Raw genomic sequence first — 22,964 nt, forward strand, 5'->3', positions numbered from 1 at the left:
ATTCTGATCTCTAAACCATTCTTCAGTGGGATTTGAATAATTGTTTATTTCAACATTAGCAAAACACAGTTCTGCCTTATTTCCTAATATATATATCTACTCTATATATATATAAAAAGATAAGCTGAAATTTGAAACGTTTTTATGTCACGTTTTTTGTCTTACCGGCTTACTGGCTCTTAAACCAAACCCCTTGAAAACCCATACTGGCCTTTTCCACCTTAACAATAAGGAAGCCAACAGGAAGCTACAGATTTCTTGGTAAGGCTTTAATATAGAACATTCCTGGAAACCAATCTACCTCGGTGTGACTCTCGATCGCACCCTCTCATATAAAACTCACATAGAAAAAACAAAGGCAAAAGTGAATGCAAAAAACAACATACTAAGAAAGCTTACCTCCTCCAAATGGGGTGCAGACCCTAGCACACTGAGATATTCTGCCTTGGCCCTTTGCTATTCTTCTGCTGAATATGCCTGCCCAGTATGGTCCAGATCCTACCATGCTGAAAAACTTGATCCAGCATTGAATGAAAACTGCTGCTTAATTACAGGATACCTGAAACCACCAGCACTGAAAGACCTGTATACTTTGGCTGGTATTGCACTCCCTTCAATTTGAAGATCTGCATTCTCAACTGATGAAAGAAGCAGACAAATGAATGATGAACGCCACCCACTGTTCGGCCAGACTGCAGTGCCCCAAAGACTAAGATCCCGACATAGCTTCCTGACAACTGTTGAACCACCTAAAAATCTCCCAGAGACAAGACTTCAACAATGGCTTGCACTATATCCTGAAAATAATACTGGTATTCCAACAGCCGAACATCTTCCACGTGGTGCCCACTTGGACTGGAATACTTGGAAAAGTCTAAACAGACTCCGGACAACAGGACGCTGCAAACAAAACCTCATCAAATGGGGCTACCTCACTGGCCCAGACAATTGTGAGTGTGAGACAACCCAGTCCATGGAACACCTTTCTTGTCTCTTTCTTCCATCGCCCTGTGCAAAAGAGGACCTTATATCCTGCACAGAAAGAGCAGTTGATTGTGCAAGATACTGGAGAAACATCTGACATGTTTATTGTATATAAGTTATGTATAGTTTCCTTTTTTTTTTTTCACATTTAATTATTATTCCCTGTATAATTCACCTACCAAATCTAAGCTGATCTGATTGTAATGTATCCTAATTTGTTGTAAATCATGTTGTACCACTTACTTGCTATTGTACTACTTGTGTTTGGATACGAAATAAATAACTGGCTCTCCAGCCCGGAACTCGGGGGTGGGTGGGGCAGTTAGGTGCCAGGGGGGGGTGGAGTCCCCCTAGTATATATATATATATATATATATATATATCTTTCAGTCTTGCTTTTGAAAACACCCAAATCTCTAGACCAAACTTCTCTTCTTTGGATTACTCTAACATCATGCCTTTCTTGGCATAAACACAATACAACTGTTGCCTGCTTATCATCCAGAAAATTAGGAATTCTGTTTTTCTTTTCGAAGGCATTAATCCTATATAAATCACAATGCCCAACCAGCGAACACTGCTCTCACATTTTGGTCGATGCCCCTAAGAGTGCCTTAAAAATACTCAGCTCAGTATAGAAGAACATTTAGGTTGATTAATGATCCATTTCTAACCATTTCACTCCAACCACTTTAATGCAGTTGTTAAGTTTCGGTTGCATACCATAGTAATAATTTCAGTCTGAACTGGCATCGATGATTTCCCCACTATACTAAATCTATTGCAATGTGTGTAGTAGCCAGCCAACACCTTCACAATTCAGAACAAATTTCTCTTCTTTCTCTCTCCTTCTACTGCTATTCTCTAGATAAGTCACCACGGGTCTTCAAAATCACATATAAACAAATTTCTTCTTTTTTCAACTCTATACATCCATGGTATTAATGTTCTGTAGTTTGACCAGCCCACCTCTTGTGTATGGGATCATCATTAAAAAAAAAAAAGCTTTCATTATTATGGAATTATGCAGTTACTATTTCATTTAATAAAAAAAAAAGAAGAAACTTATTTTTTAAATAATTCCAATAAATTTTCAAAGTAATTTATTAGTAGCAGCATGATTTAGATAATTTATTTCTTTTACAGGCGTAGTAAACATACGGTTGTTGCTTATAAGGATGCAATTTATGTGTTTGGAGGAGATAATGGGTGAGTTTTTTTTATTTTTTTTTTATTTAGTTATTTAAATTTTCCTGTAATAAAGAAAGAAATGTGACAAAATTAATACTTAATTTCTTATGTTTATAGAAAACACATGTTAAATGACTTGCTGAGATTTGATGTAAAAGACCAGTCTTGGGGAAGGTATGCATTTATTTTTACTGTTGATTTTAAGTGTCTTTGGTTAAGATAATAAAAATGATTTATCTTTCATCATGAAGTAAACTCAGGTGAATAAAGAGGTTGTTTTGGATAAACAGGCATTTTTATGGGGATGGGGAAAGTAAGGAAATTTTCTCATCATCAGATGGTGTTTAAAAAAGACTGTATGCACATATATCCAACCCATGTCAGGTTTGAGGAATCTATAGCACACTATAGGGTTGAGGAGAAAGGAAATTATTGCCATTTTCTTTGAAAAGTTAGAGGGTTGTAGTTGTTGAAAGATGCTCTTCAAGAAAACCCGAGGCAGACTGAATAAAAGTGAATAAAATAAAATAAAACGAATAAAGAATAAAATAAAAAAATTTCTCATTCACAGAGAAATTTTCATGGAGTGCAATATAAAACTTATAACAAAAACACACATGCAATGGAAAACTATGTTGAACATGTGGACGAAAGACTGTTCTAACTAGGTGGGGCACCTGTTGGAGGCTTTGATTGTAAACAGATTTTGAAGGATTAATGTTTTCCATATTTTGAGAAGTTTTATGCATCAATATTTATTCAGATTATACTGATTTCTAAGGGCAGCTGCATATTCTAAAAATTGTTCTCTTCTGAATTTATTGTGATAGAGCATGGTTGTACTTTCCAATTGACTCCATGAGTAGCATCTAAAGTGTAGTCTGCAAAATCCTTGGACTAGATTGATTATAGATGTATTTTTTGTTCTTCTATGTGAATGGGGGTTGATCTTCCCCTCCATCCATAGTAGGCCACTTTGCAGGAACAGAGAACTTTATATACATCAGGAGTTGGGGGAGTTGGTCCTTAGTGGAACAGGTAAGGGTAGCTAGTTTTTTTTTCAAGTAAGGTTTGAAAGCTGTTCAGAGAGATTGTATTTTTTTTTTTTTTTTTTTTTAATTCTAGCTAGTTTTTCTGACATATCTTGGACATAAGGGATGATGATTAGCATTACTAAAATCGGTATGGAGAGAAGGTTGTGGGTGAATGTAACTTGTTAGCTGGGATCAAAATACTTTGATCCCAGCTAACAACTTCATATGGAGCTTATTTAGTTGTTTAATCTGTATTTTTGTAGGGTTATAACTAATGTCTTGATAAGTAGAGGTATTCTGTAAAAGCCCGTCTTATCTTACTGTCAGAGTTGGCCTTATCTATTAACACTACAGCTTCTACTTTATCTGCTTTTGAAATAGATATATTGTTCTCTCTTTTTATGAAAGCAGCACACAGGATTCAGTAGTAGATAAATTACATAGAGATAGAGATTTCTTCTAAAGACCGAAGTAGCAACGTCAAAGCGGAATTTGTTACTATCTTCATTTGAAAGTTCTGACAGATTGCATTTGACGTTATGCAAAAAATCGAGATACAGATTTAGGTATGACAGCAAAACCCTAGTCTCAGTATGACAATGGATGTCGAGGAATGTTAATGACCCATTTATTAGTAGGAGTGTTGTCAGCAGTAAATTTTTGCTTATGACATAACAGATTTCTGTATGAATGTCTGAAAGAAGAATTTGTATTGAATATTAGATGCTAAATCTTTTTTTTTTTAGCTTCTTGAAGTTGGTTTCATATCAAAGAAAAACTTTGATGAATATAAATTGCATGAGCTTCAGGCAGTTTTCAGCTATTCTAGATGATGAATTACTGCATATTGTTCTACATGTTTCAAAAAACAGTCATTAACCCTCTTATGAAAGAATGGATTAATGAAAGTCTGGTCTGGCACAGCATCATAGTATTGACACAACGCAGTACTCTGTGTGATAAAACTCGTTCTTCTCCATAGAAACAGTTTTAAATATGAATGCCTTTTCAAAGAAAGTTGTGAAGTCCTTTTACATCAGCCTGACCTGAATCAGAATGATTCTCTTTCTCCCAAAAGATTGGGAGATTCTCATTTTATGTCGTCGTCTGGTAGCATCCTCTAGCAAGAGGGTTGCAGCAGATGAGCAGCTCTTCTCCATTTCTCTCTGTCTGTCGCTTCCATCATTCTTAAACCAGTCCATTCCACGATGTCATTAAACCACTCTCTAGTTGGTCTTCCACGTACATAAGCAATGACGCACATCAAGATAAGCCACTTCCTGATCCTAAAATTACAGATAACTTTAATTCATTCAAACTCATGGTTAAAGACTTGCTAAATACACACATGGAACAAATTAACAAAAAATTTGAGGAGTATGAACATTACATACAGTACAATAACGTGACCTTTGAAGAAATGTTAGGAACTGTGCTAGACATAAAGACGAAATTAACTGTAGCGATAGACACACAAGAAAACCTTAAGCGCGAAAATGAAAAATTGCAGAAAGAGGTAAACACTCTGAAATGCCAAATCGAACACATACTACAAAAAAAGAACAACAACAAAAAAAAAACTTCAAATAGAAGGAATAACAAAAGAAAAGACAGAAGACTTAAGAAACATAGTGCAACTGATCGGCACCAAAATTGGCATTCCAGTCACAAACACAGACATCGCCTCTATTAATTGAGGTCCACAAAAAAACAAAGAGAGACCACCACCAATCATCACTCGTTTTACCAGCAGAAGTTTGAGAGACCGGATTCTTGTAGCAAGCAAGAAAACAAGGCTGACAACATTTATCTTAACTGACAAGGAACTCCCCACTCCAATCTATGTATCTGAACATCAGACTCCATACTTAAAAATCTTTTATACCAAGCAAAGAAAACTAAAACAGAAAAACTACAAGTTCCTGTAGGCTAAGGATTCACAGATATTTATGAGACAGAATGAAAACACTCTAGTTTATACAATTGCAAGAGCACTGACCTACACAGCCTACCATTAAAAAACATTAATTCTCCACATCCTTAAGAACAAGATTCAAAATCACCTTAAAAACTATATAATGGAGATCTCAAATCTAGGCGAACATATCCAGTCAGACAATGTAAACTTCAAGGTCTTTGAAGAAATGGACAGACAACATTTCCACCAATACTGACTTTACCAGTGTTTCTTTATACTTCTTATGTTTGTGTGTATGATAGTGAAGTCGGTATTGGTGGAAATGTTGTCTGTCCATTTCTTCAAAGACCTTGAAGTTTATATTGTCTGACTTGATATGTTCGCCTAGATTTGTGATCCCCATTATATAGTTTTTATGGTGATTTTGAATCTTGTAGTTGAAGTACTTCAATTACAACCAAGGTGTAGTTGAGCAGTGTTACATTGATAACACTGCTCAACTACACCTTGACAAACATAGATGGAGGCGTAGACTTCTGTGGCTAATTGGTTCAAAAGATATATTTTGGTGATTACACCAGATTTTTTATTATTCACTTATACAAATACTGAAATAATAGTTCCCGGCAAGTTTCGTAAATTGTAGGATTTACATCTTCAGGGGGTAAGTAATAACTTAAAGTTTAAACAAGAGAATTAATAAATACAAATCAGAACCGTCTGGCTATTCATAAACTCAAATAACAGAATGCAGATATAAAACGTTATTGACGTTGAACAATACTGGATTGCATTGGGTTGGGTTTTTTAGCATATTAGCAGCTTCTTTAAATTTTCTTATATAACTGTTGTTTTCTATGTATGACATCGTCGTTTTTTCGTTCATACAGTCCCAGCTCAGATTGAGGTAGATTTTTTATTAGAGCTGACCACACTTGATGGAGAATTAAACCTTGATTTTTTATTGCATTGTGTTGGGTTTTTATACTGGACACGATGCACTCTGGTAAAAAATGACGATGTCATACATAGAAAACAACAGTTATATAAGAAAATTTAAAGAAGCTGCTATGCTTCTTTAAATTTTCTTTTTTTTTAAATTTAAAAAATTTTTTAAAAATTTTTATTGCATTGGGTTGGGAAACCCAATGCAATAAAAATCAAGGTTTAATTCTCCATCAAGTGTGGTCAGCTCTAATAAAAAATCTACCTCAATCTGAGCTCGGACTGTATGAACGAGAATAAGAACACATGATATCGTCCAGTATTGTTCAACGTCAATAACGTTTTATATCTGCATTCTGTTATTTGAGTTTATGAATAGCCAGACAGTTATGATTTGTATTTATTAATTCTCTTGTTTAAACTTTAGGTTATACTATTTATCCCCTGAAGATGTAAATCCTATGATTTACGAAACTTGTCGGAAACTATTATTTCAGTATTTTGTATAACTGAATAATAAAAAATGTGGTGTAATCACCGAAATATATCTTTTGAACATAGATGTGCTAATACTGACAGAAGTTGCAATAAACGACACAGAAATTTACGCATACGACATTAATAATTACCAAACCTACAACTTATGTAGACCAAACAAAAGAGGAGGTGGCATTGTGGCATTTACTAAAGAAAATACAGTGTAACTGAAAAACAAACTCATTTCGAACATGCGGAAATACTAATTTTTGAAATCGCAAATAGTGACAAAAATAGCGTCAAATACACATTAAACATATATACAGAATATTACGTTTATTAATATCTCCTATTAGAGATATTAATATATCTCTAATAGGAGACATTAACATAAATACTCTTGACCACGCTTCTTCAACCACTAACACATACATTGATATACTAAGTCAGTACAACATAAACCCTACCATAAACTCTCCAACAAGAGAAGAAATACTCAACAATTCACTAACACAATTATGCATTGACCATATCAACATACGGGGTCCCATCCATACATATACATCATCAGTAATTAACGTCAAAATTGCCGATCACTACTTTGTCTCAACTTTGTTTCATTACGTTACCTACCCCCCCCCCCCCGTCTCACCATCACAAAAGTCGACAAAACTCGATCATATTAAAGAGCATTGTCGACAATCTTGTAAAAAAATACAGACTGGAATTGCCTACTTAAAATAAATGATCCTGTAACTTTATATGGTCAGAATTGAGGGCAGTGGTGATTGATGTTCTGTAGGTTGAAGTGAGTTGTGTTGAGTAAGGTTTGTTAAATGAAAGGGAGGAGTGCAGTGTGCTGTCATCTACAAAACTGTGTATTAGGTTGGAAGTCAAATGAAGTAGGTCATTGATATACAGAAGGAAGAAGGTTGGTGAGAGAACAGAACCCTGTGTAACCCTGGCATAAGGTGGATGGTGAGAGGATAAGGAACCGTCTACTATCACACATAGAGTGTGTGTGTGTGTCCATAGAGAAAGCTGGCAATCCAACTGTAGAAGTGAAACAGTCCAAACGATGGGAGTTTACTTAGCAAGCCTTTGTTCCAGTGTAATAATATGTCTTTTAATTTTAATATTATTGATATTATTTTGTTATTTATTATTATTTACTTAACGTCGGACTGCGTCTTTTGTAATGTCTTTTTCTTATCAGTCATAATGCCGAGTTTATTATTGTTGCTTGAGCTAGTTCTTCATGCACAAAACTTGTGATTATTCTTAATCCTTTTAGTCTATAGTTTTACCCCCCCCCTTTCTCTCAAGGCTGTAAGTAAGCTATTTCACGGCTCGAAGTGTAGACGTAGGAAAAGCTTTTGGCTGGAATCATATTCCCTAATCTACCTTGCTGTATTTCTCTTGTATTGATCCCTAAATATTTATTTTTCTTTTAGACTGCGCCATTAAGGATCGCGTAAAAGAATTGTTTTTCTTTCCCCTACATGCAAGAGAAACATTCAGCTAAGCACGAGAAATCAGTCACTTGTGGCTATCATTATTCTTTGGTCACACGTTCTGTATTTTTATGAGACAGTGCATTGGTAAAGCAAGATCAGGCAAGCTATTAACAAAACAAACATGATTATTCATTTTAAGACAAATTAATTACAAAATTTAAACTGCACATATCAAGTGTCTGGTTCAGCCTAATACAACTAGATAACAATGGAGACAATAAAAATCACACGTCTAATTCTCCATATGATCATTCAAGCATTTTCGCTTAAACTTTAAGACAAAGACATTAAAATTTAAAATCATAAATTTTCAGACACGTTGATAGACTTAAACACACTTTATCCTTACTCATGCTATAAACAGGAAAAAGTTAAAGCTTTTTAACCACATTCAATTTCTTTGCATTACACAACATTAGCAAATTCCTTAAAACTCTATATAATACTTAATCACATTCAAACAGAAGTACGGCTTTCTGACTTCTCTAATACTTTCTTTGCTAATCGGCAATAGAACCAATATTCGTCGCTTAATTTTCACAATCTAGGAATTAGCATAAAACATCTTACTCACAATCTTGCCAGCTCGTTACATATAGTCCTAGATCCTAAAGGTATATGGGCACATACCTCTTCTTCCAAAAAAAAAAAATTCGGATCGGGCTCTAGGTTACTGCAGCAATACTACAGCACACACACATAGATCGAGGAGTCATATGGTAGGACATCTTGAAAAGACCGTCTCTACCGCTATCTTACTTCCCATCTTTGTCGGAACTGCATGCTTGTAGGAACATCTCTCTCCGTCCTTGGAAAAGGCTTGGCTAAGGAACAAACTTCGAATCGAGAGTGATTTTGAGAGCGAAAGCGAGTGCAATTCTGCTTTTTATCTCCTTCTCCCCGACCTTGGCCGTTCTTCAAATTAAGTCCCCCGGATTTACTGGAGGGTTTTTCTCCACCACCCACGCTATCGTTGAGTTTTGGTGGGAAAACTCGTAATTCGGTGGCCTTTGTTATTTTTGCTAGCCTTAGGTCTAGCTGCCTAATCCTGTCTGAGCTTATTCTTTTGTTTTAACAATTCTAGTGGCTCTTGAAATATTCTAACACTTTGTTACCAGATCTAATACAGCAAAATGAGTCATTACATTAATTTAATTACAAGTATTTTATGTAAATTGTATTTCCCATGTAAAATCGACATAGAAAAAAATTACTTCTAATTTTTCTCTATATGAGATTTTACACCAGATTCAGTCAAAAGCTTTGGAGATATCAACTGCAACCACTTGAGATTCACCAAATTTCTCCATGGCATTTGTCCAGATATGGGTGATATATGAGAGTAGATCTCCTATTGATTTGCAGCGATGGAATCCATACTGGTGTTTGCTTAATAACTGGGTGCCTTCAAGGTAGTGTAGGAGTTGGGAATTGATGGTTTTCTCCATCACTTTAGATAGGGTAGTAGTTAGAGGGCAGTGATTTGTCACCCTTCTTGGAAATGTCTTGAATATAGACCAATTTCAAGGCTGTGGGATAGATACCAGTGAAGTAAGAAAGTATGTATAAGCAGCATAGGATAGGAGTTAGTTCTAGTGCACAAACCTTCAGGACAATTGGAGGAATGCCATCGGGGCCACAAGACTTTTTTGTGTCTAATTTAGACAATAGGTTTTTGATCTCTTTCTGGCAAAATGATATGGGGGGCATTGTATGTTGGGCAATTTCAATGGTTGGGGTACATTTACCATTGTAAGTTATACTTACATTGGAGGCAAAGTGTACAGCCAGGAGATTGGCTTTTCTGTGGGTGATGATGCAGTAGAGCCATCTGGGTATGATAGGGGTGGCAATAGTGTTGGGCAAAAGTTATGACTGCTTTGGTAAGAGACCAAAAAGCACAGCTGCCATTTGAGCAGGCTGAAAGTTTTCTGCTTTTTGTCTGCTCAAATTCTGTTTTGGAAGCATTGATAGTTTTCTTGCATCTGTTTCAGGCTTGGGTCTAGCATTGAAGGAGGATGAAGTTCTTGATGTAAGCCAGTAGTGGTATGCTTGATTGTTCATTTGTACAGCCTTCGCACATCTTTTGGAAAACCAGAGTTTAATTAGGGGAGTTTTAGTTCAGAAAAGTGTGGGGAATGTATGTTTCCATTCCAGTGAAGATTATTTTGGTGATAAGTTCGGTGCATATGTTTGGAGTGGAAGACTGGAAACAATAGTCCAACCATGGAAATGAGGCATAGGAGTCATGGAGGCTGTCCCACTTGGCACTGTTATAATGACAAACTACTCTTGTATGGGAGTGGCTGTGTAAGCGTTGTTGCATGGGGAAGGAGATGAGCACTAGATTGTGGTTGGAATTACCCAGGGGCTTACTATATTCACTGTATATTAGAGGGTCATTGGTGAGGAAGAGATCTAGGGTGTTTGGGGAATGGTTAAGGTTATGTGGTATTCTGGTTGGCATGCGAACAATTTGTGTAAGGTCGTTAGTAATGGCAGATGTTTCAGCATCTCTGCCTGCAAGATCTGTACAACTGGAGGAGGAAAGCCAGTTGTTGTTGCCGTTGTTGTGGACATTAAAATCTCCTAGGATGATGATTTTGCTGTTAGGAGAGTGGGACTGGAGAAAATCAATTTTTAAGGAAATTAAAGATCGCAGAGTGGTTGGCGGCATTAGGAGAGCAATAGAGACAGCAAAGGAATTTGACTAAGTGGGGGAGGGATATTTTCAACCAAAGAAGGTCAGAGTTGGGCAATTCTAGGCAAGGTATGTCAGAGTGGATATATGCATAGACACCACACTTGGGTTGAATGGAGTTAAAGAGTGGTAATTTGGAAGGGTGAGATGGATAGTGCTGGGGGAGATGAGATTTGAGTTTCTGCTAAAAGGTTTGGTGGACTGAAGATGGTAGCAGACACTATTAAGGTTGGAGTTGAGGCCACAGATGTTAGTGAAGTGGATGTGCAAGGTTCTGTGGGGCATATATTTGACCACAGGGGTCTTGCACATTTTCTATGCAGTGCCTGAATACTGGTCTCCATGGTGGCTGCTAGTGGCATCACTTGATATTTGCACCAATTTAACTTGTTTGAAGTCGATCCAACTGTTTTTTCCCATTTTTGGTATTTTTTCTTCAAGTTGTCTTCGAAGATGGTATCCTTGTTCCCTCTGGGCAAATGAGGTCAAGTCAATCATGTATGCATGATCGGAGGCAAGTGTGTTTGAACTTATTTATTGCTGTTATTAATTTGGATGTGCTTATCGGTATGTCATAGGTCACTTTCAGGAGACGTGGAAAGTGTGTTCTGTCCTTTCTTTTATTTATGGGTCTGAAACAATATCATCTGACAATATTTCTGGGATCGAAGTTGCATTCTCCTGCTAATTTGCTATTGTCTTCTTTTAATGATTTACCATTTTCTGTCAGAAAGTTCAAAATAACAGCATTGTCTCTTATTTTCGGCCTCAATTGAGTCATGTACCATGAATGCGATTAGGTCATGGAGTTTATTAGTGGGCAGGGGTGCACAGTGCTGATCGAGTAGCTCGAGCTTCGTTTCAAGTGATCAGATTTTGGAAGAGGATGTTTCGAGGTGTTGTTTGAGGTTTTCGACTTGTTTGCCTAAGTAGGTACAGCGAATAGGAAAATAGCTGGTTAAGATTGATAAAAAGCTTGTGCGATGATTCATCAATTTTTGTGCAGGAAGCATGTAGCCAGTGGCATTAGAAATAACACAATATACTTTTTTTTTAAATTGGTAACTTTGGTTTTACAGCTGCGGCACTTCATATTCTCATCAGGTTTGTTGGCGATTGATGGTGCTCTGCTGTGCTGTTTCATCATTGGCCTTTGTTGCCACCATCTTTACTTTGTGCAGTAGGCATAGTGGGCGCTTGCACATGGCTGTGTTTTAATTGTAAGGATGACTGATTTGATTGACTATAGATACTTACATGTTGCGGAGAAGTAATCGGTTCCTTAGTTCCTGCTGTTAATTTTCTGTTTATGATTATTTGCACAAAAAACAATTACAATAATGATAAAATGTGGAAGCACAAGTTTAGAGTAGCTTATTTACAGGCATCTCCTGGTATCTGGTGGCACCTGTGAATGAATGAATGAATGAAATTCTCTTTCTCCATAGCAGTGCCTTACTTCACACTTGTTTGCATACAAGGGATGTAATTGCAACCTTTTAGCTGAATTGAACTTATCCATCTCACCCATATCTGGCACTCTCTTGATGTAGCACTATTGCTTGTTTGACCCTCTGAAGAAAACACTCAAGGATGTCATTTTGTGGACCACAAGCTGAAACAAACTGTTTCTTGAAGAGCTCCGACTCCAGATTAAAGACTTGTACTGTCATCATACAGCTTCTCGTTCAGTGATGTCAAAAGTATTGAGAATGATGGACACATTGTTGAAATCCTTGCTAAAGATGAAGATTAATCCATGTAAAAAGCCATTGTTAAATAAATGCTATTTTCTGAGAGAGAAAAAAAAAAAAAAAGAGGCATTACTTTCATACCATCACTGATAGATTAGAGGGAGGAAAAAGTATGCAAGATAAGGGGGAAAGTGAATTTATAGAGTTAAGTAATGACCAGCTCATGGAGTAGCTTAAAAAGTAGGAAGGTAAGCAACGGCCATGATAAGGAAGGCAAAATGAAAATAGAAAATTTAAATAGGAATGGAAAGAATGTATGGTAATCCCATTGCACAAGGGTGGTGCAAAGACCGATGTATCCAACTATTGACCAGTTAGTATCTCAGGAGTGATGGTGAAGATTTTGGAAAAATTGGTTAGGGCTCGCATTGGCGAACAATGGCGGCAAAGACCATGTTCGGGCAATTTGAATTTGCAGGATGTTATACAGTGCAGTATGCGTGAAATGTATTTGTCGAGAAAATTAAAGAATATGTGGAAGGAAATTGAATCTGGAGAAAGAGTGTTTATTAAATGTTTCAAAAGTGAGTGCCTATTAGGTGACCAAAATCTAGCAAATATTATTAGTGGACAATATCGACAGTAGGATGGATAATATCGGAATTAATTTTGAATGTGCGGTAGTGGAAATAGAGGAGAACTAAATGGACATTAATAAAGAAATAACACGCACGAATGTTATCCTTCATAGAACAAAGCACAAAATTGAAAAATTACAGAAGCGTCAAGAGATTGGAAGGGCCGAAAGGAGAAAGAAGCAGGCAGTCCAAAGTAGTAATAAAGACTCCAGTGAACAAAAGAGAAAAACAAGTTAAGGAGAAAATTATTTACAGAGGCTCGATGATCTGGGGAGTACTTAACGAAAGTCTTGCAAAATTGTGTTTCCTTGGCACAAAATTCACAATATTACTCATGATTTGAGATGTGAGAAGTATTCTATGATAGAGATGAACTGAGGAGGAGGGCATTGATAGCTAGTGAATCAGCACATAGGTTGTGCATAAAGAATGATGTAGAATTTGTGGATCTGTGGTCTGTGTTTGATAGAAAGAAGGATTTGTATATGAACTGCATGTAAATGGCTTTGGTATTAGGTGTCTAGAGAGAGAGAGCTTTCATTTCAGACAAATTATGGAAACTACAACCATGTTAGAAACAATTACATTTATTTCTCAACATTTTGACATTTATATTAAGGTCACCATCTGGAGTATGCATATATATATACAGGGTGTTCGGGATAAATTTGACATATTTATAATTAATTATATTTTTCCGTAAGTTACATGTATTAACACACACTTCTCTTCATTTAAAAGTTTGGACCCTTCTTCATTCATATACAAGATGTCAGAAAGGATGGATAGCTGGAACCCACCTGAATCATGGAAGAGAATAACTTGTATCATGATGATTCGTGCCCGCCATCAAAATAAGGATATTACGACTGCTGCCCAATGCTCCCTGAATACAGTAAAAACAATCAGGCATGAACTAGAGACTTGCAATGGTGACTACGAGGATGTAGCAAGAAGAAAGATCCCTAGCAGACGATCTGATTGCGTTCGTACAGCAGAATTCCTCGCAAATCTGCAGGAACAGGTGTTGAAGAACCCTGGCATTGGAATTCGGGCTTTGTTCGTGGAGTTGCTAACTGTAGTCAAGCCCTGGATAACAAGGGTAGCCAATGGTAGGCCGTATGTATGGCAGCAGGATTCGGCCCCTTGCCACACCTCTGGGAAAAGTCAAAAATGGTTGTCTGAAAATTTCTACGACTTCACCAGTCCAAATGTTTGGCCTCCAAACTCCCCAGACCTTAACCCCATGGATTATTTTGTATGGGGCGCAGTTGAAAAAGACACCAATCGCACTTCCAGTAATACAAAAGCCCAGTTAATGGATAAAATTAAAACAGTTTTTGCGGCCCTTCCCAGGGAGACTGTAGCATCAGCTTGTTCGAGGTTCCGAAGCAGAATTGAAGCTGTGATCGATGCTAATGGTGGTTATTTTGAGTAAATCTTGTTGATAGTATTGTAATTAACTCTGCCTGTAATGTTTTTTTGTCAATTCATTAAATTTAATAGATACAAAGAAGATTTTCTTTTTCCTTACGAAACTGTCAAATTTATCCCGAACACCCTGTATATATATATACACACAGAGACAAGCTATATGACATTTCAAACAGTATGCCAAAAAGACAATGATTTCATCATCGTTTATTCTACTGGCCTGACCTCTAGGTGAAAAAAAAATATAAATAAAATGAAATAAATAAAATAACTACATCAAAGCTATATTGTATTTATAACATCACCTAAGAACAATTTCATATAGATAGTTTTATTAAAGCAAAAGTGGTGTCTTAATTTAACATGAAAATTGTTATATTAGAGTTAAGATCCTTGATTACGTACAGTCCTATTTATAATTAAATTTTAGATGGAAAGGTTATGTGGGTAGAATATGTGCCTTCCATATTCTTGAGATTTTTAGACCATCATTATTTTTAATATTTGGGTTGCTGAAAAGAATTTTACAGGCCTCCTTACATTTATATTCTACCACATTTTGGTGTGATATAAACAACAGGTGCCTTTTCAGTCAATTCTATATAGAGTATTCAGGAATGATCAGAAAGGCTGGATTTACCATAGTTGTTAAATTTAATGTGCTGTTTATGTTCTTTTTTTGGATAGGAATTGTGCATTCTGTTTCACCTACATAGGGCAAATTACAGGTGCGATGAATACTGTATACTCCAGGGTGGACCAGCGGAGGAAGTGGATCCTTGGATGAGTTGAGTAAGCTCTTTAATTTTGCAGGAGGTTTAAAGGTGGCATTAAGGTTGTATTTCTGTAGTATTCTGTTTATTTTATATGATATTCCTTTAATGTGTGGAATGGTTACAGTTTTATTGTAAACTAATTTATTTTTGTTTTTAGGTAAGGTCTTGTGAAGAAGAATATGGTTCATAGTATTTTGGCTGTAGCCATTTTTCAAGAAGGTGTTTTTGATAACTTTTAATTATCTTTAAGTGCTTGTTCTTTGGAGCAAATCTTCAAAGACCTGTTCTTTAGTCTCTTAACAACATCTAGTTTTTGTGTTAGGTGGTGCTAGGAGTTTATGTGTATATATATTGGACAGTATGTATAGGCTTCCAGTAAACAGTGAAGTAAAGACTCCCAGAAGGAAGATACGTGACATGTGTATCTAGAAAAGGAAGTGTGTTCTGAATTTCAATCTCAATTGTGAATTGCATGCGTTTGTGTTTAGTTGAGGAAAGTTTCTCATGTCTGGTAGCCATGGAACCAGATAGCAAAAACACCGTCTTGAGCAACGTGCTCTAGAGGAATCTAGAGCACGTTGCTCAAAAGCTTCCATATAAAAGTTAGCAGTTGGGGTGGGGGATAATGGTGACCCTAAGTGTTTGTGAGTAGTTTGAATCTGCTCTCTGAGCATTGCGTTCTCCATACGGTTATATATTCTTAGTGCCTTTGTGAGGTGAGTTTTCTTTTCAACTTGATGCAGTTTGGAATAAGATTATCTCTACAACATTTTTAAAAATGCCAGTCAATTAATCAAAACAGAAACATGCATCTTTAGTTTACTGGAGTGATTGCATTGCTTGTGCATCAAATCTCCATGAATTATCAGAATCATTTCCTTTAGTGTTACATGGTGATCAGCATTCATTTCAGACAAATTATGGAGACTACAACCTTGTTAGAAATAATTACTTTAATTTCCTGACGTCTCGACCTTCATGATGTTAATGTCATCATCTGGAGCATAAACATATATATATATATATATATATATATATATATACGGAGACAAGCTACATTACATTTCAAAGAGTATGCCAGACAATGATTTGATCAATGGTTATTCTACTGACCATCACTGATTTATTTAAGCAAAAGTGGTGTCCTAATTTAACATGAGAGTTGTTATATTAGAGTTAAGATCCTATTTATAATTAACTCTTAACTTTTATATCCAAATTCCACAGGCTTAAAGATCAACAATATTCAGAAAGCCAATGGACAAATTTGAATTTCTCTGCAGTGACCCAACCACAAGCCAGTGATAATAACAACAACCAACCAGAAGTAAATGATAACAGGAGTCACCAACTACCTTCAGTGAACAGTCATGTGATCAACCACACCCTGAACAGTGGTGAACTCTCGCTACTTAGCCTAATGACTGGACCAATTCCACCATTATCCCAGTCTACAAAAAAGGAAACTAATCGAAAAAAGGAAACAAGTTAAAATAACAGATTTGCCAAACCCAAATTACCTGAACCTGAATAAAACTATTAAGAAATCTTGTCAAAAAGATAAAAATAGCTATATCCAAAACATCTGTAAAGAAATAGAAAGACACTCCAACTCTAATGAAACAACAGATTTATTTAAGAAGGTTAAGGATGTAACCAAAAAATTCAAACCAAAGCTTAATATAATTGCAGAGGAAAACGGCAAGATCTTAAATGACATTAATGGCATAGCCAGAAGATGGAAAGAGTATTGCGGCGCTAGCTTTACAAGGACCCAGCTATTCAACAAGAAGATGAAGGAGCGGAAAACATGGAAACAGAACCGGAGATCCTCAAAAGTGAAGTTGAACAAGCAATCAAAAAATTAAGGAAAAACAAAGCTCCAGGTCTTGATTCAATACCAGCTGAAATGTTGAAAAACTTTTAAGAGAATGCAGTCAACTGGATGCATGATTTATGCAACAAAATCTGGAAGATGGCCGAATAACTGGACCAATTCCACCATTTTCCCAGTCTACAAAAAAGGCAATCACAACAACTGTGAAAACTACCTCACCATTGCCCTTATCTTACATACCAGCAAGATTTTACTACACATTATTAAGGAGAGATTACAAAGTTTTATAGACCATCAGATCTCAGAAGAACAAGCAGGATTCAGAAAAGGTCGAGGGACTAGAGATCGTATATCTAACATCAGACAAATAATTGAAAAAAACAAGGGAATTCAACTTAAGCCTTTATCTATGCTTTATAGATTACTCCAAGGCCTTTGACCGCATAAGGTGGGATATCATGCAAGAATCAGGAATACCACACCACCATCTAATAACGTTCATAAAGAACTTCTTCTTCCTAACACGGAATTTAGGCCAAGTGGCCTGTTCCGGTCTCATGCCATCTCTTTCTTGGTCTTCCGATTCTTCTTTTTCCACTTATTTTGTATCTGTATAATATTTTTGGTAGTCTACTGTTGTCCATTCGATTTAAATGTTCTAGCCATTTTTGTTTATACTGTCTCATGTAGTAATTAATTGGTTTTATTTTCAGGGATTGTAAGATTTCTTCATTTGTTTTGTGGTCCCACTTAGTATATCCAGCTGTTTTTCTGAGGAACTTCATTTCTGCTGTTTGAATTCATTTTTCATCTTTCCTTTTCATGGTCCATGTTTCGTGTCTGTATAGTAAAGTTGGTTTTGACAAGACATTATATAGTCTGATTCTAGTGTGTTTTTGTACTAGGGATGACTTAAATATATTATTTATTATGCCATTTACTTTGACAAAGTTTGATATTTTAGTGTGTGTGTCTTTTTCTTTTTCGTATGATAGATCACATCCCAAGTATTTGAAAGTGGTTACTTGTTCTAGTATTTTATTATCTATCACTATTTTACTTCTTATTGGGTTTTCTCCTATGAATGCCATTATTTTTGTTTTTTCTTTAGATATTGTCATATTATATTGCTTTGAGATATCATTTAATGAGTTTAATGATCTTTGTAAGTCATCTTCTGATGTAGCTAATACTATTTGATCATCTGCAAATAGTTTTTTTTTTGCAGGGTCATTTGTATACCAAATGGGTTATGCTGTTTCCAGATTGTTAATATTTCATATATATATATATATATATATATATATTGAAAAGCAGAGGTGAGAGGGTACATCCTTGTCGTACTCCTCTTGATATATCTTTCCATTCTGAGATATGTTCATCTCAGAATTCCATTCTGAGATGAACATAAAGAACTTATATCAAGGAAATCAAGCAACAGTAAGAATTGAAAACTCACTGTCCCCAGCATTCCAATTTGAAAAAGGATCAAGAGAAGGATGCGTTCTCTCAACATTACTGTTCAACCTTTACAGCGAAACTATAATGAAAAGATCTCTAGAAAAGTGGAATGGAGGCATTAAATTAGGATATTTATTTAGGACATTAAATTAGGATATTATCACTGTGTCATCTGCATATCGTAGGTAAACCTACGATATGCAGATGACACAGTGATAATAGCAACACGCGAACGGAATTAAAATCCATCCTAAATCAATTAGAATGGGAAAGCCAGGGTTTACGAATAAATCAAGATAAAACCAAAATAATGATTTTTAAACAATGCAGAAGAGATAGATATAGAAGGAATTGAAATTGTCGACCATTTCAACTACCTTGGAGTGATAATAACAAAAAAAAATGGATGTAAAAAAGAGATAAGAAGAAGAATAGTCTAGTTAAGAAAGTGATGACTGATTTAACCAAGATCTGGAAAGACAAGCACATCTCCAAAAAGACAAAAATTGAGCTTGTAGAAACCTTAGTCTTTTTGATCTTTCTCTATGCTTCTGAGTCTTGGACTATGACAAAAGATGGCAGAAGAAGAAGAATTGAGCCGTTCAAGCTCTGGTGCTGGAGAAGATTGTTAAGAGTGTCTTGGATAGAAAAGCGAACAAACAAAAGTATCCTAGAAGAAATGAATATCCACACAAGACTGATAAACATAATTTAAAAAAGAATACTGCAATATTTTGGGCACATATGTGGAAGGGAAGGCAACGCCTGCAAAAAGTAATCATCCAGGGTAAACCATGTGGTAAAAGAAAAAGAGGACCCCCCCCCCCCAACAAGTGGATTGACCAAATATCAAGAATCACTGGATTTAAACTAGAACAAGCAATAAGAGAAGCACAGGAGAGAAAGAAATGGCGAAGCATCATCAGGAAGGGCACGAGTTCTCAGACATGAGGAGATCCGAGAGAGAGAGAGATACACATAAACTCCTAGCACCACCTAACACAAAAACTAGATGTCGTTAACAGACTAAAGAACAGGTCTTTGAAGATTTGCTCCAATGAACAAGCACTTAAAGATGAAAAAGTTATCAGCAACACCTTCTTGAAAAATGGCTACAGCCAAAATACTGTGAACCAAATTCTTCACAAGACCTCGCCTTAAAAACAAAAATAAACTAGATTACAATAAAACTGTAACCATTCCACACATTATCAGATAAAATAAACAGAATACTACAAAAATACAACCTTAATGCCACCTTTAAACCTCCTGCAAAATTAAAGAGCTCACTCAACTCATCCAAGGATCCACTTCCTCCACTGGTCCACCCTGGAGTATACCATATTCATTGCACTTATAATTTGCCCTATATAGGTGAAACAGGATGCACAATTCCTATCCAAAAAAAGAACATAAACAGCACATTAAATTTAACAACTATGGTAAATCCAGCCTTTCTGATCATTTCCTGAATACTCTACATAGAATAGATGAAAGTATCTGTAGAAAGGCATTAGCCAAAACTGAACTATCAGTTAACTGAATTGCCTTGTTCTGTATAACATCAAGCAATTGTATAGAGGATTTGGAATTTATACAGTGTTAGCAGTTGAGAATTGAGATGTTATTATACCAGAAAAGGCTGGGGCAGGGCTTTATAAATATCACTTAAATCTACTGGTCACAAAATTTTTTTACTTGCTCATAATATGAATTATGGTGGAACTAAAGTAGCATATAACATGGTGGAGAAAAAAACAATGGACCAGTGGCTAAAATTGAAGAGAGACATAGCAGATCTCTGTTAGAATTTAAAACAGTTAAATTCCAATTATGTGTAATTTGTAATATCTGGCATGCCTTTCTTTCATTTTGGCCACTAGTCTATTGATTTTTCTTCAGCATATAACGTGCTATTTCAGTTTCCCTGCTTGTTATTCAATTACTGGTCTTCATTGACAAGAAGAACTTGTTCATTTCAGTCTCTTATCTATCAAAGTACACTACAACTGAGTTTTTTGGGAAGGAATTATCTGAACAAATGCTTCTTCCAATTTTTATGCATGCATTGCATATAATAGATCAGTTTCTCCTCATTTGAAATATCTGAAGAAGCATTTGCAAGAAGACTCACTAATGGAATCTTTGATTTCCTTAACTGATTTTTATTTATTGACATCAGCAGTAACTGACACAAATTCCTTACATTCCATGCCATTTTGATGCTGTTCTACTACTGAGTTTATGAAGTGTTCGAGTCAGTAAATAGTTTATCGAATTTAGCTTTATAGTATGAATCAGACTACTTAATGTCTTGTCAAAACCAGCTTTACTATATGGAAGTGAAACATGAAAAACAAATTCAAGAAGCAGAAATGAAATTTCCCAGAAAAACAGCTGAATATACCAAGTGGGACCATAAAACAAATGAAGAAATTTTACAATTCCTGAATATAAAACCAGTTAATTACTACATAAGACAGTACAAACAAAAATGATAGAACATCTTTTCATCATGTATGTTCAAGTATATAATTACACTAAGCTAATTTATGTTTTGAATTGTGAAAATAGGCTTACATTAATACTACGTTACAACTTCATACCAGCTTAAGGGTTACAGAGGATATTAGGAGTATTACAGTTGGAATGAAACAAATAAAAATCGGTCTTTTAAATGAATTTTTTTTTGTTTGTTTGTTTAATTGATATCTCTTATTTTTATAGGAATGGTGATGACTTGCAAGTTATGCAAAATAAAATTTTCTTTGAGAATACTTGACTATTTCAAAATTAATATGTGGACTCGAAATAGCTTTTAGTTTATAACAGAGGATGAGAGATAAATAGTACGACTTCACATTTCAGGGTAGAATCCTAGAAGATACCTCATGATCAGGTATCTTCTAGGATTCTTTTGACTTCTTTATGGCGAAGATTAGAGGTGGCATTGAATGATCACCTATGGGTAAAATGGGGGAACTCTGCTGTGATCATCTATGCAGAAATTGGAAGAGAAGAGTGAGGCCGATAGGCCAACCTTGAATGATGTTACTAGGGTACTATCTGAATACAAGTGATGGAAACATGAATGAGCAAAAGTTGCACCAAATGTCCTTGGCTGTGCGTTTGCAGCATTTGTCCCTTTCAAAATCTGATTCATCTCTTTCACTGAACAACAGTTTCTCCAAGCATCTAACATCAAATCATTTTGAGTGTAATCATTCCTAAGTAAATCCTTTGGACCATTGTGATCACTCATACATAAACATCAGTATCACTATTTCTCCTGAATCATTTACAATCACAGTTTGCCTCAGCTCACTCCTATCATGCTGTGGACACAGATGTAGTCAGTGCCGCTGGTGTAGGTCTGTTTCAGATATGCTGCCACCCGCCCGCCACCATTCAAGGACTACATTTTACACCACATATTACAGGATTTTGTGGCATGTGGTTCTTGTGACATATTTGTGTCCCCGCAGTTAGAAATTTTGCAGGTAAGAAAGCAGGGGAGTGCATGTCTCCATAAAATGTAGGAAATGGGAAGAGCTTGGTGACTTTGACATCAGCTTAGATTTAAGTGGCTGTGGTGTGTCAAAAATGAGTGAATGCAGGCAGAGAAATCGAGGTAGCTTAATCAAGGGTGGAAATGAATGTAGTAGATTTAGAGGATGGTGAAGATTTGGTGGGAAATGTTGAGCGAGAGTAGGTTGCTTGGAGAGAGAGAGAGAGAGAGAGAGAGAGAAAGATACCAAGAGAGGAGATGGAACACATGAGGAATCAGTTCAGAAGTGTTAAAGAGAATATTAGGGCACTGGAAAGACTGACTGGTGTGAGATGAACAAAAGGGGAAGTGAGGGAGGATTATAGGAATGATAGAAGGAGAGAGAGAGAGAGAATACCAGGGGATGAGAGGGATTGAGAAAAGGCAAGGTAGTATAGGAGCTAGGAATGGAGAGGTGACAAGAAGGCAGTTAAGTGGGATTGCAGAAAGAGAAAAAGGGATCCAGGTGAGCAAGAAATGATAGGAGCAGTAAGAGGTGTGATGTGTGGAGTGTAAGATAGAATGCTAGAGGAGTGCTTGCAGCTGGAGAAATTATAGTGTGACTATGGTAATTAAGCAAGCTGAAAGAATGAATTAGATGATTGTGATGATGGGTACAAATGACTGGAGGTAGTGTGAATCGGCAAGCATTTTGAAGTTTATGCTTGAGGTTCTATAACAGAAGTGTGTGAGAGGGACAATAGTATGCCTGTAACCTAGATATCATAATACAAAAATGTAGAGAAGAGCATCAGTAATGATTGGCATGATAACAAGAACGTGTGGATTATGTGAATGCTTGCAGTGCAT

At 36.1% G+C, this 22,964-nt stretch overlaps 1 protein-coding gene across 3 annotated transcripts in view; it reads left to right on the forward strand.

Annotated features, from left to right (window-relative positions):
• Nucleotides 1-22,964, forward strand: part of Lztr1 (Leucine zipper like transcription regulator 1) — a 510,326-nt gene that overhangs the window by 69,265 nt on the left and 418,097 nt on the right. For all 3 annotated transcript variants that reach the window (XR_016548176.1, XM_090391043.1, XM_090391044.1), the window contains exons 3-4: nucleotides 2,131-2,193; nucleotides 2,293-2,349. Coding sequence is in view for 2 of the 3 variants with exons in the window: in XM_090391043.1 (XP_090247169.1) it covers nucleotides 2,131-2,193; nucleotides 2,293-2,349 (120 nt within the window). In the remaining variant the exon portion in view is untranslated. The remainder of the gene's footprint in view (nucleotides 1-2,130; nucleotides 2,194-2,292; nucleotides 2,350-22,964) is intronic.

The sequence above is a fragment of the Typopeltis vanoorti genome, chromosome 4 (assembly GCF_054136105.1).
Source record: "Typopeltis vanoorti isolate ZY-2024b chromosome 4, IOZ_Tvanoo_1.0, whole genome shotgun sequence".
NCBI classification, from domain to species: Eukaryota; Metazoa; Arthropoda; class Arachnida; order Uropygi; family Thelyphonidae; genus Typopeltis; species Typopeltis vanoorti.